At 35.8% G+C, this 19978-nt stretch overlaps 1 protein-coding gene across 4 annotated transcripts in view; it reads right to left on the bottom strand.

Moving 5' to 3' along the window:
* Positions 1 to 19978, bottom strand: part of ZNF385B (zinc finger protein 385B) — a 176162-nt gene that overhangs the window by 13558 nt on the left and 142626 nt on the right. For all 4 annotated transcript variants that reach the window (XM_075028326.1, XM_075028325.1, XM_075028327.1 and 1 more), the window contains one exon: positions 12214 to 12376. In XM_075028326.1, coding sequence (XP_074884427.1) covers positions 12214 to 12376 — 163 coding nt within the window. The remainder of the gene's footprint in view (positions 1 to 12213; positions 12377 to 19978) is intronic.

Genomic DNA, 19978 nt, shown 5'->3' with positions numbered 1-19978 from the left:
AGAGGTTACAAGCCTGGCTCTAAGTAATTAATGGAGATGTTAAGAAACCATGACAAAATAAAATCAAGGTGAGGAAAACTTATTTAGCCACACTGTATTTGAAGGACTGCCTAAACAAACCTTAGGATCTACCCTGGGACACACGTGTGGGGCAGAGAGAGAGGACCCACAAGTCATCATATTGGAAAAAATAGATGCTGTACATCTCTTTGCCCTGAAATAAGATATGGAGGGAGAAGATGATCAGTGACTGAGTTAATAGAAGGACAAGAAGGGCCTCCTTCAATATATTAGCAGAAAAGCTACTAAATAGAAAGGTAGACAAATAGCTCCAGTAAGAAAAGCAGGTTTCAAAACATTGTTCTTCACAGAAAGTCTTATCTTCTGCTGGCCCAAACTGCTATAAAGGAATAAAGCATGCACTTACACAATTAATTATCTTTTTTTATGAAGAAAAAGATGAACACTATAAGTAATATATGCCATAAAGGCAATAGCAGGAAAGCAATTAAGTCACTAGTGGTCACAACCTTTACAGCATTTGTAAGCACTCTGTTCTGCATCTCAGCATCACTCAAAAAAACCAACAAAGAGCCTTAGATTATTTCTTGACACTCATTAAGACAGAGTTAGCTAACTTTGATAAGGGATTTCAAAATCTTTTTTGTTTTATCTCCACATTTGCTGAATAATGAGACTCTAATGGCTGTCAGACAAAATACCTACTTTCTCACCAGTTGTGCAGTCTACTGAGAAATGAGGCTGAAAAACCCGTAGGGCTCTGTTCTAGAAAAATTCCACTGCAAACCTACATGCAAATCAGACAGCACAGTGCATCTATTAACCCTTTGGTTACCTTTAGTTTTTGTAAAATATTTTTTTTCTTGTACTTCAGGCCTGTCTGAAAAACGGCTATGTTTATTATAATGAAAGGTTGTTACATGAAATAAATCTGTTTGACACATTCTAAAGAAAACCAATTTTGCTTCCATACAAAGATGAGAAACAAATGGAAGCTATAAATATAAAGCTTTTCATCTCAAACACAAATGTGCGCTGAAATAAGCTACAACATATTTTCTCAAGATACTGAAGCTACATTAGGAAACGTCTGGATGGTTCTGCAATATTGAGTGAACTCTGTAGCTAGACTGATTATTTGATTAACTGCATCACTACTCTCCAACGGGCTGAGCCGAAGTATCTTTTTCATTTCAGAAATATTGCTTGTTTGGTTATGGTACAACAGTGTTGTTGATACTTAATTTCTTAGATATTTTATTTCTGATTTGGCATACCAAAGACTCCAGGGAATTTTCTTACAAAGGAACCTGTTGTTTTTTCAGAGTACAAACTATTTGCAACTGATCAGATTAAAGATGTAATGTTACAAAGGTTTGGTTTTGAAATTTTGGATGGGTTTAATTTTTATGAAAGCAGACTGATGAGAATTAGAAAATATTCAGAAGTACACATGGTTCTGCAATGGTAAATTCTTGCCCTGCAAAATCTATTTCTGTACCTATTTGTACACCTTCCTGACCAGAGCACGCCTGCTGCTCTGACTACTGGGGTGTCTGAGATGACCCCACTGTATCACCAACAATTTTTAGTCAATCCCTTGCATAGTTGGGGATTCTTGAGGAATTGTTTTTGGTTGGTTGGCTGGTGTTTTAGATCTGTTTTACTGACCAAGATCAAGAAAAATCTGGGTGGACTCACCAAGCGGAAAAGATAAAAGAAAAAAGGCACTCAGATTTCAAAAGTCTCTTACTTAATGTTTCAACACAATGCAATTTCTCTGCGCAACAGCAAGAGGAACAAGAAGGGTTGATTCTGCCCTGTTAGCCAAAATGCAGAAGTGTACATACTAGGTCTGGAGCAAACAAACTAACTTCTAACGCTTACTTGAAGCAACTTGCGCTGTGCAACCACTTCACCTGCTCATCTTCAATTCTGCTTTTTTACAGAATGCAGGTTATATCAGACTTTTCTTTTCCTCATTTGAAAAGAGACTAATACAATTCCCCCCTTTTACAATATTTAGACTGAATAGGGTGAACAGCTAACTATGGTAAATGCAGTGTGTTAGTTCTGGAGAAACCAGCTTGTCTACAAACAAACACATCGTACCCCTGGTATAGTAGGTTGGGAAAACTTTCTCTGGAAGTTTGTTCATAAAACTCAGCAAGATCAGTAGCACTATGTTGCCAGAAGTTGAAAACAAGGTGGTTCTAAGCAAGGGACACATAACAACACACAGCTAGCAAGGGTGAACATTAATTTAACAAGTATTCATAAAGTGAGACCATCCAACAGCTTAGTCTTCCTGGGTCCTGTTGCTGTATGTCTAGGCAAATTTACTTTAAACCTACCTTAACCTTTCATCTTTTCTAAGCTATGCCAGTCTGTATTGGCTGGAATGGAAAAATGCAAGAGTTGGAAAATTATCATACAGTTTGGGCAAAGTTTGAAATACAGTATAAATTCTGTTATTACAAAATGTGACTCATCTGGGTGAAAGTAAATGTTTTTGCTCATTAAATTTATTTTTTCCTGACACCAGAGATCTATTATTTTCTAAAAATTTTATACTCCCATTACAGACTCTGCCACATTTATTTTAGAGGTCCTGGAATGCAAACTTTCTGTAGTACTGCACTGCCTTTTTAACATTTAATAATGTAGGAATCCTTAGAAAAATAACATTCAAAGATTACAATAAACATACTGTATTCTGCCCAGACATCCTTCACTTCTGCTTAAAAATGACTTGGTTCATCTTCTCAACTATAAAAATAACATTGCCTCCTCCATCTATGAATCTGAAATGTATTACTAGAAACACATTTCACTTGTCATTTGTGAAAAAAATCTTAAAATTCTACCCACAGCTGCTAAAATGCTTTGGAACTCAATACGAAATTTATGGGTGTCTAAATAAATGAATCAAGAAGAACTGACAATCTGCATGGAAGTACACTCTCGCGAGCCCGTGTCTGAACTACTTACTCGGTACTTGCCCAGGCAGAACTACCATTGAAGTCAACTATGAAACACTCATCTTCATTTCAGTTAAATTACATCTATAATTGTGCATTCTCCCTGACTTCTGTGGCAGGTTTTCCTGAGGACTGTGAGTATTTAGTCATGCCCTCAAGATTTGACAAATAAATTGCATTTCAAATATAACTTGTCTAACAGACACCAAAATATTTTTACTCTCCTTGAAAACAAGTAATAAGGAAATAATATGGAACCTATTGTTTGTATATATAAATTTTATGTTATAGGAAATGTAGCATATTTCTCATACCAAGTCAATAACAGAGCAGCTGTAGAATTAAGGTGGGAAGGATGATAAAGAAAGATTTTTCAAAAGACCTATTTAAATGTCTGATGTGCCAGCCATGGATATTTTTGCTTTTGTTTTTGATTCAGGATCTCTGAACAATTCTGTATCAAACCAACTCATCAACTTCTTGGTCTCAGAATTGCCTGCCATCCCCTAGCAACATGCATTTTTCCTTGTGTTCTAAACGCTGCTTGGATTTATGTTACAAAACCGAAGATAAGTATGAGTAAAAATAACATTTACCAAAAAATCCCAAATCAAGCCACGCTATTGATTATGCTGAAGTTGCCGGTAGACCAGCTTGTACTCACAGAGGTCTTTTCCTTTACTTAAATAGTTGCTGAGAAATACAGAAAAAAGCCACCAGCAAGACTGTTTTTCCCAACCATAAGTACATGTTTTCCAGAAAAAAAGGTTAAAAAATAGAACATTTATCTCATTTAGGGGCAAAACCAAAGCATCCTGGACCAACAGCATAGGGCCTGACCCATTCTTTTACATTTGGAGACTAAATTCACTCACCAGCTGAGAGAAAAGGAGGAAATTTAACTCAAATTTTACAGATTTGACACAGCCTTTAACTTCGGCACAACTAGAGAGACAAAACTCCATTCAATTACCAATTGTATGAGTAACTGCCAGCATTCTGTTGTTTATTCTCTGATTATGTGATAAAACTAGATGTATGACATCAAAAGAATGCCCTTACTTCTTTAGCAATATATTTCCTTAATATGCTTTGTGAAAGTACTAGGTACAGATAAACCTATTCCTCCCAGGCTTGTTAAAAAAAATACAAAACCAGCAGCTGTCTTTTTGGGGAGTTTTCCATTCTTATGGATTTAAAGGGCTAATTTCAGTCCTACGTAAATAAAGAGAACTTCCACTGATTTGAATTTCTTAGTCATCTAAAAACAAACCTAGGGCTTGGTTCACGAATTAATTTTTTTTTAGGCAAGTAATACTGCCATTCATCATCAAAATAATAACCATCTTAAGGTGATAGAGGGGGATAGTTTATTTCTCTCATTTGCAATTTTTACAAAATCTCATTACATAACCCTCACTTTTTAGGGTACTTCTGGATCACCTGTCTTCCTAATAGAAAACTGCAAAGCAGATGAGTGACATTGGTATCTCAGTCTCAACTCTCTTTTTGCCAGCTGCTTCTTTTTTTTGTCCCACTTTCTCCTCTTCTCCATTTCCTTACCTGAAGACTCAAGAACTCTTGTAATAGTATGTTGTAAAGACAATCATGAGTAAAGAATGATGTGATATGTCATAGTTCTGGTAGTGCCACCTCTCTGGTATTATGTCCTCTATGGAAATACACATACATACATTTGCTAGTAATTTTTGTTATTTCATATTCATCTTATTATCATTCCATTATCATTATCATTCTATCCCCCCAAAATCTTTGGATATTCAATAGGCACATCATTAGCAGAACAAACAAGAAAAATAGATGCCTGATTTCATAATATACAAGGTGCTGAAAGATTCAATGTGTATAAATGGATTCATTAAATGACCTCATACACCTAGCAAAAAAAACCACTAGCTGGGAGCATCCCTGGCTCTGCTCCCACTGTCCAGCAACATTAGTATAGTCAATCTTGCTTGGTCCAATGCCTATCTCTACCTCTCCGCAAAGTAAGAAAAACTTTGCACAATTTTAAGGATGCTAATGAAAAAATATGCAATGAAATTCCAGGTTTTAGAACTGGAATAAGTAAAAGTAATAGTGGTATACGGTTTTAATGACACAGGACACAAGAATGCTCAAGCACAGAGCACAGCACCCAAAAAGAGTTATTTCGTCTCACAATAAACTTTTGATGCAGAGCTTTTGCTTAAAATTACTGCAGGAGAAAAAGCTTACCATCTCCTCAAAACAAAATCCTGCTTGCATGTATTTCTGATTGATATAATAACTGGAGAAAGAAAAGACTGACCTTTTTCAATTTGAAGAGGAATTGCAACAGCTCATCAATGTAATTGTGTCAGCCGCAGGGCTTATTTTTCAGTTAATGGCACCTATGATCAGTTTTCAGTAGAGGTGCAGAATTTGATATGTGCTAGTTAGCATTATTATAGACAGACTGAAGAAACACCTCCCAGGAGTTTATCAACACCAAAATGTGCAGGATGACTGCTCTTCCATTCAGGTTGTAAGACACACATGGAAAGCTGAGGCTTGAATACCCACTTTTGAAAAGCATGAACAGTAAGGGTGACAGGGAAGAAGGTGTTTAAAGATCCAACCTATTATAACGATTTCCTGTTAATAGACTTTGATCTGCTAATTATCCTTTTGGCTAACCTTTCATCCTAAGAGCATAAACCAAACAGCAACTTCCTGAAACAGCTACTGAAATAACCCACCAGAAAATGCCCAGAAGCTATTTATTACTAAATCCAGTACAGGCATTATGTGTGCTGCTGACAGTATATTTTACATATCAATACTGATAATATAATGTTCATGTAAATACATGCATGGTACTTGCAACAGTGTATCTGTAATGAATTTACGAGCATTTATTAATTCTACTTTATATTATCAACTATAAGTGCACTGCGGTCAAGCAGCAAATTCTATACTGTGCCTTCACCTCTGTTTTGGGGACAGTTTTAATGGGCGGCAATATAGGCTGATCTTCAGACGGCTGTGAAACACTGAATAAAAAGAGAACAAAACTTACCATCTTCAGAGGGTTTAATGAAAAAAAGCCCTTGAAATGACTCTCCTTGGTGGCTGAATTTGATTGAATTTACTACTTAGTTGACCATAAACTAATGCCTTTATCTAACAGAAATATGCCAGTGCTTAGCAGGCACTATCTGAATACACATAGACACAGATGCATGATTATTTTAAAGAGTATAACTTCAGCAGAATTCTTTATGTAGGCATAAGTGTGAAGAACTATGAGGCTCAACAGTAGCTTTTGATGGAGGCTAGACATAACGACAAGCATCTTTGAGGGGCACAAGACAGAACCTCTAAATATGGCTCATTGACACTGGGGGACAGCAAGCCAAACACATCATTGTTGTGTTCCTCTCCTAGAGCCTCTCTCTTTCCCTGCCCCACCGTCAAAATTCAACTTTGTCACAACACGTTTTGAGGTCTAGAGGACTTGGGTACATTACAAAGAATCACAAGATTGAGGAATAAATACCCTAGAAACACCCTAAACTTTGAGATTCTTATAACGATATCTGTATGACAAATAACCTAGAAATCCCCAGAACAGATATACCACAGTTCAGCTGTGGAGGCTCTGTGACTCTACCTCCTAGCTATTTCTGAAGGATTATCTAAAAAAGAAAGTTCACTGGAGCTATGTAAACAAGTCATTCCTTTAAAATGAGTGGAAAACTAGGTGATAAATGGAAATAAATGCTAAGGTGAAAAGGGATTTTGTTAAAAGAACTGGTATCATTTTTAGGATTACTCTAAGTACGGAGATGCATATGGAAAAGTTTAGAATTTAAGCATTGGCAGAAAGATTTTTAAAATAAGCAATGAAAGCAACATGACTAAGAGAGTGTTCTGATGGTGGACTTGCAAAATACGAACAGAGCCCTCCCTTGGGACCTTACACCTCATTGGTGGTTGATGAATAAACAGCACTCATAATTGGGACACTGGACAAATCCAACCCATTGTAATCTTTCTGAGTAAATGTGATTCAACATGTTGCACTCTACGAATAAAAAGAAAAAACACTCAGTTTTGTTGTCAAAGCACCTACAGAAAGCCCTTAAAGAACTAAAACCCACAGACAAGACCTCAAGGTCAACTTTCTAAGTCTGATAAAGCTTGGAGTTGCCAGTGCTGTCTAATGGGCCAACTAATTGCCATATGTCTACACGACATCAAGTGGCATCTATTAGGTCCATCAACATGTCTAGGCTGTTTTCAAAATGTGAGCTAGCCCATTTGGTGTCAGACACTGTACCACACTCTAGCATGACAACGTTCCCCAGAACAACCTCCAGCTGGTTTTAGTTATACAGCTGTAATGACTGGAATAACTCTTACAGGGCCCACTTAGGATCGAGAAGCTGGCAAAAAACTTTCCAGTCGCATTCCTTTCCTGCTGTCCTTGCCATACATAGCAGATCAGCAAGGACTACTCATATGCTGGAATATCATCACCATGACCCTTTGAACTGCTTGTTGAGCTGCCCTGAGATGTGGCTACAGAACAAAGCAGTAGTAAGCGGGGTCAGGATTTGAAACAGGGTCTACTATTTGGCCTGGTTAGGTGTGTAATGTTGCCTATTCCTGTACCAGCTTAACAAAAAGGAGTTTTCACAGAGAATCCAAAGGGTTTATCTGTCCCTACTAAGTCCCAAGTAGCAGAGCCTTTTGCTCTTATTTGAACGAGGACTGAACTTAAAATGCCCATACCTATCATTTCACAAACAGCTCTCACTGGCACAAAGGAAATAGAGAATATACTGAATGGATCAAAGACAGGAAAAAAAATGACCTTACTTTTATAATCTGAAACCTGGTTTTGACTCTTTTGTGTAGTTTAATAAAACAGTTGCATTTACTTCCTGATTTTTATATCAAAGCAAAATGCAAAGAAGGTGATACCACATCATCTGTCTGCTTCATTCTGAACTATTTATTTTGATTTGGAAGTATGATCAAAGAATCCCTCTTTGCTTGATAAGTAAACAGTGACATTTCAATCCAGTTATTATCATATGCATTCCTAAAAGACTCATCACTGTAAGCATCTAGACTATGCTGACCTGGGATCACAGACACCATCTTCTATTGCATTCTCAGAGCTATATTTAAAACACACTCTAAATATTGTAAGCTGTGTTATGTACTGGTTGCTACCCCTGCCCTTTTCTAAAGCAATGCCATACATATATGCCATACATACATGTATACTTCTGTGTGAAGCCATCCTGAAAATATTGGGCTTCCACAGGGATGGAAGGGAATCTTTTCCCCACGTGAAAGAGCAGCTCTCAGTGCTGTTAATGCTCCTGTTCTGTAACCACATCTCAAAGTAGCTACAAAAAAGCTTGCAGTGTCACAGTAGTGATTTTCTAGCATATGAAGCTATTCTATACCCATTACTAGACTTTTCCTGAGTGGTTAGAGAAACTGTGTGGGAGACAGGTTATGAAAGGGTTCCCTATGAACACCTCCAGTCTGCAAATACCCACCAGGACAAGCAGACATGACCCAACAAGAGGTAGGGGAACAACAACCTTGTCACACATCATCTGTGGCATTTTCTTTCCTGTCTGCAGAAACAGGGAACAGGATAGGATGGTGGTACCTACAAGTACCAATAAACAAGTATTTTCAAAATGGTGAAGAGTTGTCCACTTAGAAAATAAGATCACATAGTAGTCTAATCATGTTAGGATGTAAAACTTGTGCAATCCAACCCATCAATATCCACTTACCTGAGGTTGCAGCCAATTCAGCATTACGGTACTATGGCTTTATCGTTACATGTTTGCTGATTATCAATTTACAAAAATAATTTCTGAGTCATGATGTATTATTAACATCAGCGGGGAAGACCACTTTCTCACAACTTGGGCATCATCATGCTCAGACTGAGTTCCAGTCACCCCTTTCCATTCGGCTGCAACCACTCTTGTTGTCTGCAGAAGACCACATTATTCTGGAAACTTCCCCAAAGACCTTAAAGATTAATTTAACTTTTGTAGCTCTACCAGCAGCCATACTTGTCAAGTTGAAAGGAACAGCTGTAGAGAGACCACTGCATCATAAGTTTTGAAAAATGACTGGATGAATTTGGGTTTTGCCTTTGATCGAGTCATCACACAAGCTGAGCTAACAGTGAAATTATTTTTCCTGTTACTAATACAATAGTGACTTGTGACAAATAAGTGTTTTGGATCTCACACTTTGTCTGACCCACAGAAGACACGGCTCTGTAGCAAACTTAACTTGACATTTTAGTTCAATATATAGCAACTGTTCAGTCTGGAGAGCTCCAGATCATTCATCATTATGTCACTCAAAATGACAGCACATCAAAAAGGCTGCTAGTTGTGCCGGTTGTGTCCTTTTATTAGCAGACCTACATAAGAGAACAGTAAATTCAGTTTATCAGTTTACTATAATACTCCCTACCCATTCTGCACTAATACCAGTGGAAGTACAGCAGATAACAAAGGAACACAAGAACTTAAAACCGCTTTCTCTGTTCAGCTGCTCATTCTCCTCTTCCATACTCAAGAAAAAGACACCAGGAATGACTTAATTCTTGATAAACATTTCTCAGGAACTTAGAAATTCTCCAAAGTACAATGGTTAAACAACAGCTCCACAGGTGGTGGAATTTAATTCCCTTCCTTGATTCCATTTAGCCCCTACATTATGTCCTTCTAATGCAAGTTTTTCAGGCCTACAGCACACATACACACTCTGAAATCCCCGGTCCTGAAGGCAAACATAGTGCCTGGCCAGTCAGGAGGACAAGCAAAACAGAGCTCACACAGCAGCATCTCTCAGCATGAACCATGGCTTCTCTTCCACCTAGGTGCAAATTTTCATCAAAATTTAGGAGTTTCATTAAAACCCCTTCATCTCATGAATTTTTTTGACACTAGGCAATACAGTCAAAGTTTTGAAGGGGTCAGAGAATAACAGAGATAAGGATAGGTGATGTGACTGTAAGTCTCATTTCCTCTGGAAATCAGGATAAAAAAACCAAGACCACAAATATACACACGAACTGAAACTCTTAGTATCAGAAATCTTTTAAGGAAAACTAAAATATACCTGTAGATTTAATATATAGTAATAATCCATTTCTCAGAGAACAAAACCTGTGTTAAAATACTCAGAAAAAATGGTATCAGTTAATTTGCTCCAAGGCAAAAAAACCCCCGCCACTGATTCCCAGAAACAACATAGTGATTGCTGTAGCCGCAATAAGCATTATGTTAAAGAACTAAACATATGTTAAAGAACAGATGAACAATAGCCTCTGTAAGGGAAAGTGTAGCTGAACAAAATTATGGTTTGGTTTCAAGCCCATAGCCTGGTAAAAAACCCAGTCTCCAAGCCATTCCCCACCTCTGCGACCAGCATTCCCTGTGTATATGGAGAATTTGCCACTCCAGGTTCAGGTTTTTGTCCTCCCAAACATCCCATCCACAATCTCCTGTAAAGCAGTAACAGGCCCTGAGGAGCCTCCCCTCCACAGAGAATCCCACTGTTCTCCTAACGGGAAGAAAGGGTTTAACTAAGTCGCCACTGTGATTTATTTTTAATGTAGAAACGCTTGCAGTGGTATAATCCAACAGACACAGATGGTAATCTGTCTAATTTGTGCAGAGTAATTTATAGCATAACCACAACACACTGTCAAAACAGGGCAATATAAAAATATCAAGAGCAGGTTTCCCTTGCCATTGATTAGATTTTTTTATGAAAAACTGAATGTAGACATGTGAATTATTTTAGGTAATTGCACAGAGAAGAAAATTGAGTCACGGACAGATCTCATGGTCTGGCAAAGGAAACACGAGACAGATCCAGACTTATGGAAGAGATGACAGAGTTTGTAAAGATGCTGAAACTTTTGTTATTTGGCCCTCAGCCTTTGGCACAGGCAGGGGAGCGCATGATACAAACACATTATCACAGAATGCATTCTTATATTAAATCCTCTAAAGTTTGAACTGATATCTTACTTAAGCATTTGTCTGAGTTCTTACAGTTTACACCTGGAGCAGTAAGCTACTTTAACCAAAGCTATTTTTCATATTTCAGAGAGTAAAATATTTATCAAGTATTTTAAATCTCTTTCCATTCAGTAGTCCACATTTTATTTAGATAAATAGTAGTTTGCTACTGTTTTATAGTAACATGGCTTGTTTACCTGAAGATGCTACTTGGATTCATGTTATCTCTCTCAAACCTAAAATGTGGTTTGCTAGGTGAACCAACACAAAATTTGGGGCCCATTGTCATTGCTAAGGACCCAGACAAAGGCAGTTTTGGCACTGCTGTGAAGAGAGCAGAATGACAAGTAGCCAGTGATATGGAATTTTTTTCCTTTTTTTTTTGGTGCGTGTGTCAGAAAACTGTCTGTGTCATTCACCTTATGGCATCTGAGTCAAGCTCAGCTCCAGTGAAGAGGATAATAAATGGCTACCAAGGCAGAAGCAAATTTATCAGAAGCAGTCTGTTAGACCAACAGTTGGGTAGCCCACAGTAGGTGCTTTCTCCTGGATAACAAGTACAGTATTTCAGACTGTCATTTCAGGAAATTCTCCTGTTTCATTCAGTAACACAACACTGACAGAGCAGAAAGAGACTCAAGCAACTCCACTGCAATTAGTGTTACTGATCTTCCTCCGATTACTAATGGGGCAGGGTGGGGGAAGAAGTGATATTGAAGCACTAATGAGCTGTGGAAGTCAAGAAATATCCATGACACAAGGCTTCACTATATTTCTGTAGGTGTGTTTTCCTGTTTGAGTAATTTCACCCTGTTCAGAAAGGAAAAATTTCTTACAAAGGTTTCCTGGGCTTCAGACTTGCCCCTCCACCCACATCCATCCATTATTATTGTTGTAGGAACAACATCCATACTTTATAAGAGTAAATTTCACAGGTTTAAAAAAAAAAAAAAAAGCATTTTTAGGGACACCAGGTGTTTCACAGATGTGAAAAAGCACTTTGATAATATCAAACCAATCAATTCTGTACAAGAAAGTATAGTAAATAGTTTAGAAAACATCACTGTCATGCAACCAGATTATTTCATACAAACACCAAAAAAGGAGAAAATAAAGAATGTATAGAACAAAAAGTTTTCATTGACCTGATTTGTCAGAGATGTTGGCTGTGACTGGCGTGGTGGAGCAGCTTGAGTTAGCCTTTGCGCTGTCCTTGGAAGAACCAACTTTGGGTTTATTTTTCGTTGCCTCTAGTGCTTTGACCTTCTTGGCATGTTTACTTCCTTTGTAGTGGGCCTCGGCCTGGCTCTACAAAGGAGAACAAATCAGGCTCACTTTTTTCTGTATTTCTATATAACACAATGGATGACAAGGCAGAAAAGTGACACTTTCAATAGTAGGCACCATATTATTCCACCTAGAAAATTTTAGTAGCTTTATGCTAACAGTTTTCCTAGATGTAAATTCTTATATATTCAAACGACAGGATTTTAATGAATGGCACATGTTTTCAGTAACTTCGAAAAAGAGGCTTTGAGATTATATAAAGCTCTTTCACTCCTAATGTAATTCTTTGCTTCTATGGTGTTTAAAGATTTAAAGCTCTATACAAATGTAAACACATTCAACTGAGAAAGATGCTACTCAATTTTCATGTACTGTTCCCTAGTCTTTATTGCTTGTAGTTAGAAAGATGTACCATGCTGTAACATGATTAAATAATCCATTTTTTCCTTCTGTTTGATCCAGTACAGAAGTCATAAAGTATTTTCATCATTACACTAACAGCAATTGAAACAGGCATTAGTGACTTTATGACTTCACTATCAGATCAAGCAGGAAGGGTTAAAATGAAGAAACACCATACCTATAAACTTCAATAGACCCAAGTAAAACACAGAAAACTAAATGCTTATCTGTCTTGACTGTTTTATAAATTGCCTTGAATATTTTTTTCCAAACACTAAGAAAATTGGAACCTGAACAACAGGAAGGAGAGGGACTTATATTTATTACCTTTTTTTTTCTCTCTTTTTTTTTTTTTTCCTAAAGTGCTTTATATATAATGTATTCTTCTTGGTCTGCCCAAACAGAACAGTAGAAATGTACTAGGAGGTAATGTTTACTTCACCTTTGTCTTAAAACTATCTTCAGAAATTAGGTCAATGTTTCTGATGTTGCACAGCTGAAGCTAGACACATAAATAAATGCCTGTTTTTTCACTGATTTTGAGTCCCCATTATTGTTCCTGACTCTACATAACCAGCTGCCTTGACAAATCAGGCCACTTTGTTAGGTGCAAAACTGAAGAACTACATGCTTAATACAAACTCCAAAGCTTGGAAATTTCAGCTTATGAATTTAAATGTTTTTCTTGACTTCTTAAGAAATTAACTTACCAAAAATGGGTAAGAAATGTAATTTTATACAAAACACAGTCTATTTTCATAACATTATACTATTCAGCAATAGCTTTGCTTTATTAGGATTTCCAAACATCATTCTTAAAAATTATTTCAGACATACTACTAGGCACCTCTATTGAAGGTTACATATTAACTGAAAAAGTTAATATTGTAGTTTATTTCAAAGTGAAACACTCAGAGAAAGCATGCTTCATGACCACACCTTGGCACCTGGCATATAAAAACATCAGTGCAAGTAAACTTTTACTATGTTCATGCAAAAACACATTTTCTCTCCTCAGTTGACTAGGACTATTTTATTTAGTTCACTGTGTTAAATGAAGCAAGCCATGAAACAAGACACATGCTTTTTATAAAAAGCAACTATAACATGTAAGATGTTTGAATTCCATAAAGAATACTGCCATAATGAGGAAAATAGTTTTAAGATCAGCAGAAATAGGCACTACAATAGAGTCACCTTGGGACAGCATGTAATAACATTTTTATCATATGGTAGAGTGTAAAAAAAAAAATTATATGCACTGTAAAAACTGATGGGAGAACTGCCTTTAAAAAAGAGGACTGAAGTTCGTATACACTGAAGCTTCTTAAGTGATTATACACCCTGTGAAACACAGTGCTTTCCACCTTGAAAGGGTAGTGCATGTGATGTGTTGTGGCTGAATCTTTTCTTTTATACATTTCAGTAAGCAAACATTCAGTAAGAAAGGCTGCTAGATAAGTTTTACTTTGAATACCTTTGAAATTGAGATTTTTTTTTTAAAAAACTTTATTATAAAACCAGTAAAGTTTCCTCATCAATTGCTATTAGACTATTTCTTGATTTTAAAACATCTGAAATAGTAACACGTCTACAAACACAATTTAAGGATTATAAAGAAACAACTAAACAGCTATACCACTACTACTATGTGCACTACTTAAAGGGACACTTGTCAACTTCTGGGTTGGACTTCTTCAGTTCTGAATGTGGGTAGAGGAGCACAGATCTGTTTGCACCCTGTTACGTCGATGGGCCTTCACAGGCACAGGAGTCTCACCCTGTCTCTCTCCGCCCTTGCTGGATTTTGTCCATTTCTCTTAAGCTTTGCTGTTGCTGCCTGATGCACTAGAAGGAGGGTTTGCCATCAACAAAATTAAATGGACTGTTCACATGCTACAGTGTACAAAAAGTGCAGCTAAAAATTGAGGTGTGTATATATATACCCTTTTTCCATTCCAATAGTTCTAACTTTATTTCCATTCCAATAGTTCTAACTTTAAATAATAGCAAGTGCAAGATTTTCCACTCAAGCATTCTCAAGTTGATGATGTCCCTTTAAATATTTGAACTCTATGCTCTGCGCATATGTGTGCTGTTGATAGGATCATATGCTGCCTGAGGCCAAAGCTATAACATAAGAGACATAAGTGCACTCAAGAGAAAGACTTAGTAAGTCAATTCCTTGATAATAAGCCTTTCTGCTGATATTTGCAATAACAATGCCTGCAATATCAGTAATAACCTACTACAGTCTTTGATTCCCTTCATTCAATCCTCATATAGAGTACATGAGACCTGTTGAGAACAAACAAGCCCAGGCAGAATTAAAATTAAGATTTTCATAAACACAAGCAAAGCCTCATGGAAATGTGGTCAAGGGATTCACTTTTGATTTAAGTTTTGTAATTATTATAATCTTTTTATTATCAAATTCATAGTTGTATACTGTAAGACCAAAAGGCATTGTTATGACCATCTAAGTAGGGCTTCTGAAAACACCAGCCTTTTCCAAAACTGTTTGAACTAGTCCATATTCCTTCGGGGAAAAAAATTGTCTAGCTTCAGCTTTAAAGTAGCTAGGGATGGAAAATCTACCTTTGGTAAATTGTTTCAGTGCTTCACTTTGTCAGTTAAGTACATACCATTTACTTCTAAACCAAATGTGCCTAGTTTCAACTTCCAGTGGCTGGATTTTGTTAAACCTTTATTTTTTAGGCTCTTTCAACTCATCTCTGTCCTGTGAGTAGAAACACAGATAGTTCTTTTCAAATATGAAGTTAGAGGAGCATTCCTTGAGATACTGAAGCAATGTTTCCTAGCCACATAAGCACTATTTTCTAACCCTTTCAAGATACACCTGAAGTTCAGAGTTTGCTTATTGTCCACTGTAGGATAAATCATTTGATTCAGTTGCCTTTTGGTAACTGAAATGCAATATCAACATGGAACTGTGTTCTGTGTAACTGTGTTAGAAAAACCATTGGAGTTTTCTGGAGTTCTAGTAAGCAAAAGAAAAAAGGATGCTGTGGGAATCTCAAATTAGAACGCAAGTTCTGATTATTACTGGTACCAATTATTCTGATTATTAATGTCCTGATCATTACTAACCCCAGTTTTATAAAATATTTGCACAAGTACCACATTAAAGGCAAACGTATTTGCTCCAAGTCCCATTTAAAACGTTTCTGACACAAATACAGCAATACAGTATAGGTTACGAGCTTTGTAACACACATAATTGAAATACTAAACATATCTTTGAAATAAACCATGACATAAAAAAAATTTAATTTTTCGTTAAGACAAGAAGCTGAACATTTGTTTTCATTTGCTCTGATAATCCAAAGAAAGTTCTGTAACACAAGGTTTAAAAGTCACATGTATAAAAGAAGCATAATTTACTAGTTTTAATACAAAACCCCAATAAAATACGAAATGAAATTAAAAGTAATTATTTTAGGGATGCAATATTTTAAATGGATACTGACTGTACTTTTTGATCATCATTAACATTAACTAAACTAAGTACAACTAATTTATGCAAATTCCATATCATCAAAACAATATTTGAGAAAACATAAAAAAGTTAGGAAAAGCCAAAATAAAAATATGTAACCTTAACGAAACTCTCTGTACTCATGTACTGTGATGGTTTTTAATTGCATAATACTTTATTCCAGTGTATAGGGCTGCATTTACTGTAGGGCTGAATCAATTCTACAGTAAAATAATTTTTCTGTGCCACAATTCAATATTATTGGAATATTTAATTTTTTAAATAAACAGATTAAGTTAAATTTATTGCTTACATAATAAAAATTAAATGTCACCATTGAACTTCTATTATTATTATAGTTTTTAAATTAAAAGTTTACTAGGTTAATGAGAACACTTTTTGAAAAAGTGGAGTAAGAAAATAATTCATATGAAAGAATTCTCTACCTAAAAGGAAAATCTAATTTCCACTTGGTTCTAAAACAGACCATGGCCTATTAGCTTGATATATATGCATTGCGACATTTTAAAATGGAATCCCCCTACTTACTAGAAAGTAAAGAAAGTTGTCAAGGACTGCTTAGTAAGATTTAATGAAGAGGAAATGCTTTAAGCTGCAATAAATGTGACATTACATACCAGCACGCAAAAAATATCTTTGTACTGACCTGCCAAATTCTACAAAAGTGTTTATGCGTTTGCCTGGCATTATTTTTTGATCAACAGGATGCATATTTTAAGAACTAAACATATGTGTAAATCTTTAGAAGATCATGGCTTAGTGAGAAGCTGTATTCAATTCAGTTGCAAATAATTAAGAGTATCATTGACAGACAAATAAATACGCACTTTTCTCCCATTGCTTTTCACATTTCTACACCTTAAATGGTGGGATGATGCCCATCCTCCCTTTAAGCAATCTAGATTTTTAGTTCCATTCACAGTCTTTTTAAGTAGTAACTAAAAAAAACCCCTACCAATTAAACCTTATAACTTTTACTATAAGGATTAATGACTTGGTTGTAAGAAAAGACAAGTTTTTCCTCCCTTAAAAATATATTTCATTGAGACACACAAATGATCCAAATGTTACATTTTATTTAAAATCTAAAGGTAATTATTACTTTCAACTTCAAATCATTAAGTTTGAAATCTAAGCATCAGGACGTTACACTGTGAGACTACATACATTATATTAGCTTTATATACCAGATTGCATCTAATAAAACATCAACAATGCAAATCTTTATCTTCTACATGTAAGCATCCTTTCTAAAATAAATGTGAATATCATTAGCATATTATAGTGCTTTAAATAACCTCAGTAGCTTTACTTTGCATAAACTTAAATATGTGTATATGTATAGATATGTGTATATAGAAAGATACAGATAACCAGGAAACATACAGATCATACAGATTCATTGATAGTGGTATTACCTTTAAGAAAACTTTGAAATTCAGGTAAGACTGCAGTACAAAAGATTACAGAAAATTATCCCTGTCAGGAGCAATGACTGACAGTATATTTGAAATCAGCACTATTCATTTTGACAGTTCACAAATGACTGAGTTTTAGAATCTATTTGGTGTGTGAATGACTAATTAACTGAATTTATTACTACATAAAGAGACAAAATATTAACCTACTAGATCCCTTCAATGACAACCTGATGCAAGGTTTGACTAAGTTTAATGGTTCAGTGTGTATGTGTGTGAGATCAAGATTTTTTCAGGTTTCTTCAGAAACTGCTGAAGCAGCCCTTCAACAGGTCTTGATGGAAATAAGACCATTGGACCACCAACGCTTGAGCTGAATGCTTGAATCTGCTACCACATTATCCAGTCTGACAATTAACATATAAAATTAAAAATATGTAGACCAGCATGACATTAGGAAGGAGAAATACAGAAATAAAAGGAGGCTCTGACATATCCACGTGGGAAGTCTGGGTTCATGCCTTAAGCTCTGCAATACCAGGTGAGTGCCATAACTAAATGGAACTGAACATGGGGCCTCGTGCCTCCTATTTCTTCTCCCTTGCTACTACATCTTTTTAAATCAGGAATTCCATCCTGGATGGGAAGTCTTCTCAGCAGCAATTTTATCTCAAATGCTGTATTCATTTGGTGTCAATACAATGGTAATCTCCAATGAAAAGTATTTTGTTGAAAATGCCACAAAAGCTTCTGCCAATACCACTTCAAGCACACAGACAATTTACAACTGGAAGACTTAACAGATATGTAGTAATCCTGAAAACTTCTATTCTGCTCTGGAGTATCTACAAAGATAAATTCCTCCTGCATACCATAAAAAGTTTTACATAATTCTAAGCTAAATAAAAAAAATCTAACATGTCCTAAATATAACGTACATTGTAGAAAGACCACCTCTCAACACCTGTGTACCTGCCCACTTTTATACATCAAGCTGATTCCAATTCCAGGGAGCATATCATTAATAAAGAATTTCCTTATTTTATAATTATTCCAGAATATTTACAACATCCTCATAATATTCAAGTCTTCATCCTAAATTATCAACAGCTTGAATTACCCAAGCTTATTTTGAAATCAATAGAATTTGCATCTGAAAGACACAAATAAGGCCTACGTAGTGTTGGAAGAGAAGTAATAGTATTCTTGTAAAAGCATGGATCTAAGCAAGGCCGTGACTTCCAGAATTCCTGATAAGTACATCATTCCACCATAACTACATAGTCTCAAGTACAAAAAAATTCATTGTTTTTGCAGGTAAAGTTCTTAGCGTGGAAGTAGCTAGGTTACCCATAATTGTGTTACATTAGGGAATAAGGAGAAGTGGTTTAATGAAGAAGTGTGTGCAGCATCCCTGAGAGCTCTCCTGACATGGCTGCAATAGCAGTGGTCCTAGAGAAGGCATCTAACTGTGCAAGACTGGAGAAGCACAGAGGTATTTATATCCATAACATATTGTCATTTTAATTCACAGCAGGTCCTAAACTATAAAGCTCCCTTTCTGAAAATAGTTAGAGGTCTACCAAATGTTTTCTCACATAGTTTACCTGTTAGAACCACATTGCAACAGTATGCATATTTATGTGAGAAATATATAAATTAAGAAGAATTTAGACTAATAAAAATCACATGAAGTGATAAATTAGGAAGCTGTGTTGAAAAATTTAGTTTTAACTCATTTGATATTAATAATAGATGTAATTGAAGAAATCTGCAAAACAGAAGTCTTCATACATTTGTTATACCAAAGCTATACATTATTTTTTCAATTCTGTTCTCAGTGGATTTCTAAAACCTAATTGCTCCAAACATTAAGACAGATTACTATTGAAAAGGACACAGAAAAATCAAAAAGCTGTGAAGATCAGCCGTGTCATAAGAAGTCAACTCATATTTTAAATATCTAACCAAACTTAGTTAAAATAGTTCTGTTAAATAGTTCTGTTCTGTTATTTGAACAGAACTTTCAGCATGTTATAACCCTGTACCCTATAATCGTGCAATATTTCTGTCACGTTGGAGCTAACAACTTTCATCATTTTGTCAGTTCTGTCTGCAAAACAGAAAATTACCTTCACAAGTTCCTGAGATTTATGCTTTTAATTACCTCCTATCCGCTTCACTACCCTCCATACCCAAAGAATCAATATAAATAGTCTTATTTATAGGGAAAATGTAAAACATTTGACAAAAGACAATGACAGTTCTGGAGATTTTTATTTG

This window comes from Buteo buteo, chromosome 5, assembly GCF_964188355.1.
Source record: "Buteo buteo chromosome 5, bButBut1.hap1.1, whole genome shotgun sequence".
Taxonomy (NCBI): Eukaryota; Metazoa; Chordata; class Aves; order Accipitriformes; family Accipitridae; genus Buteo; species Buteo buteo.
The sequence above is the reverse complement of the archived record's forward strand: the minus strand, read 5'-3'. Positions and strand labels throughout refer to the sequence as shown.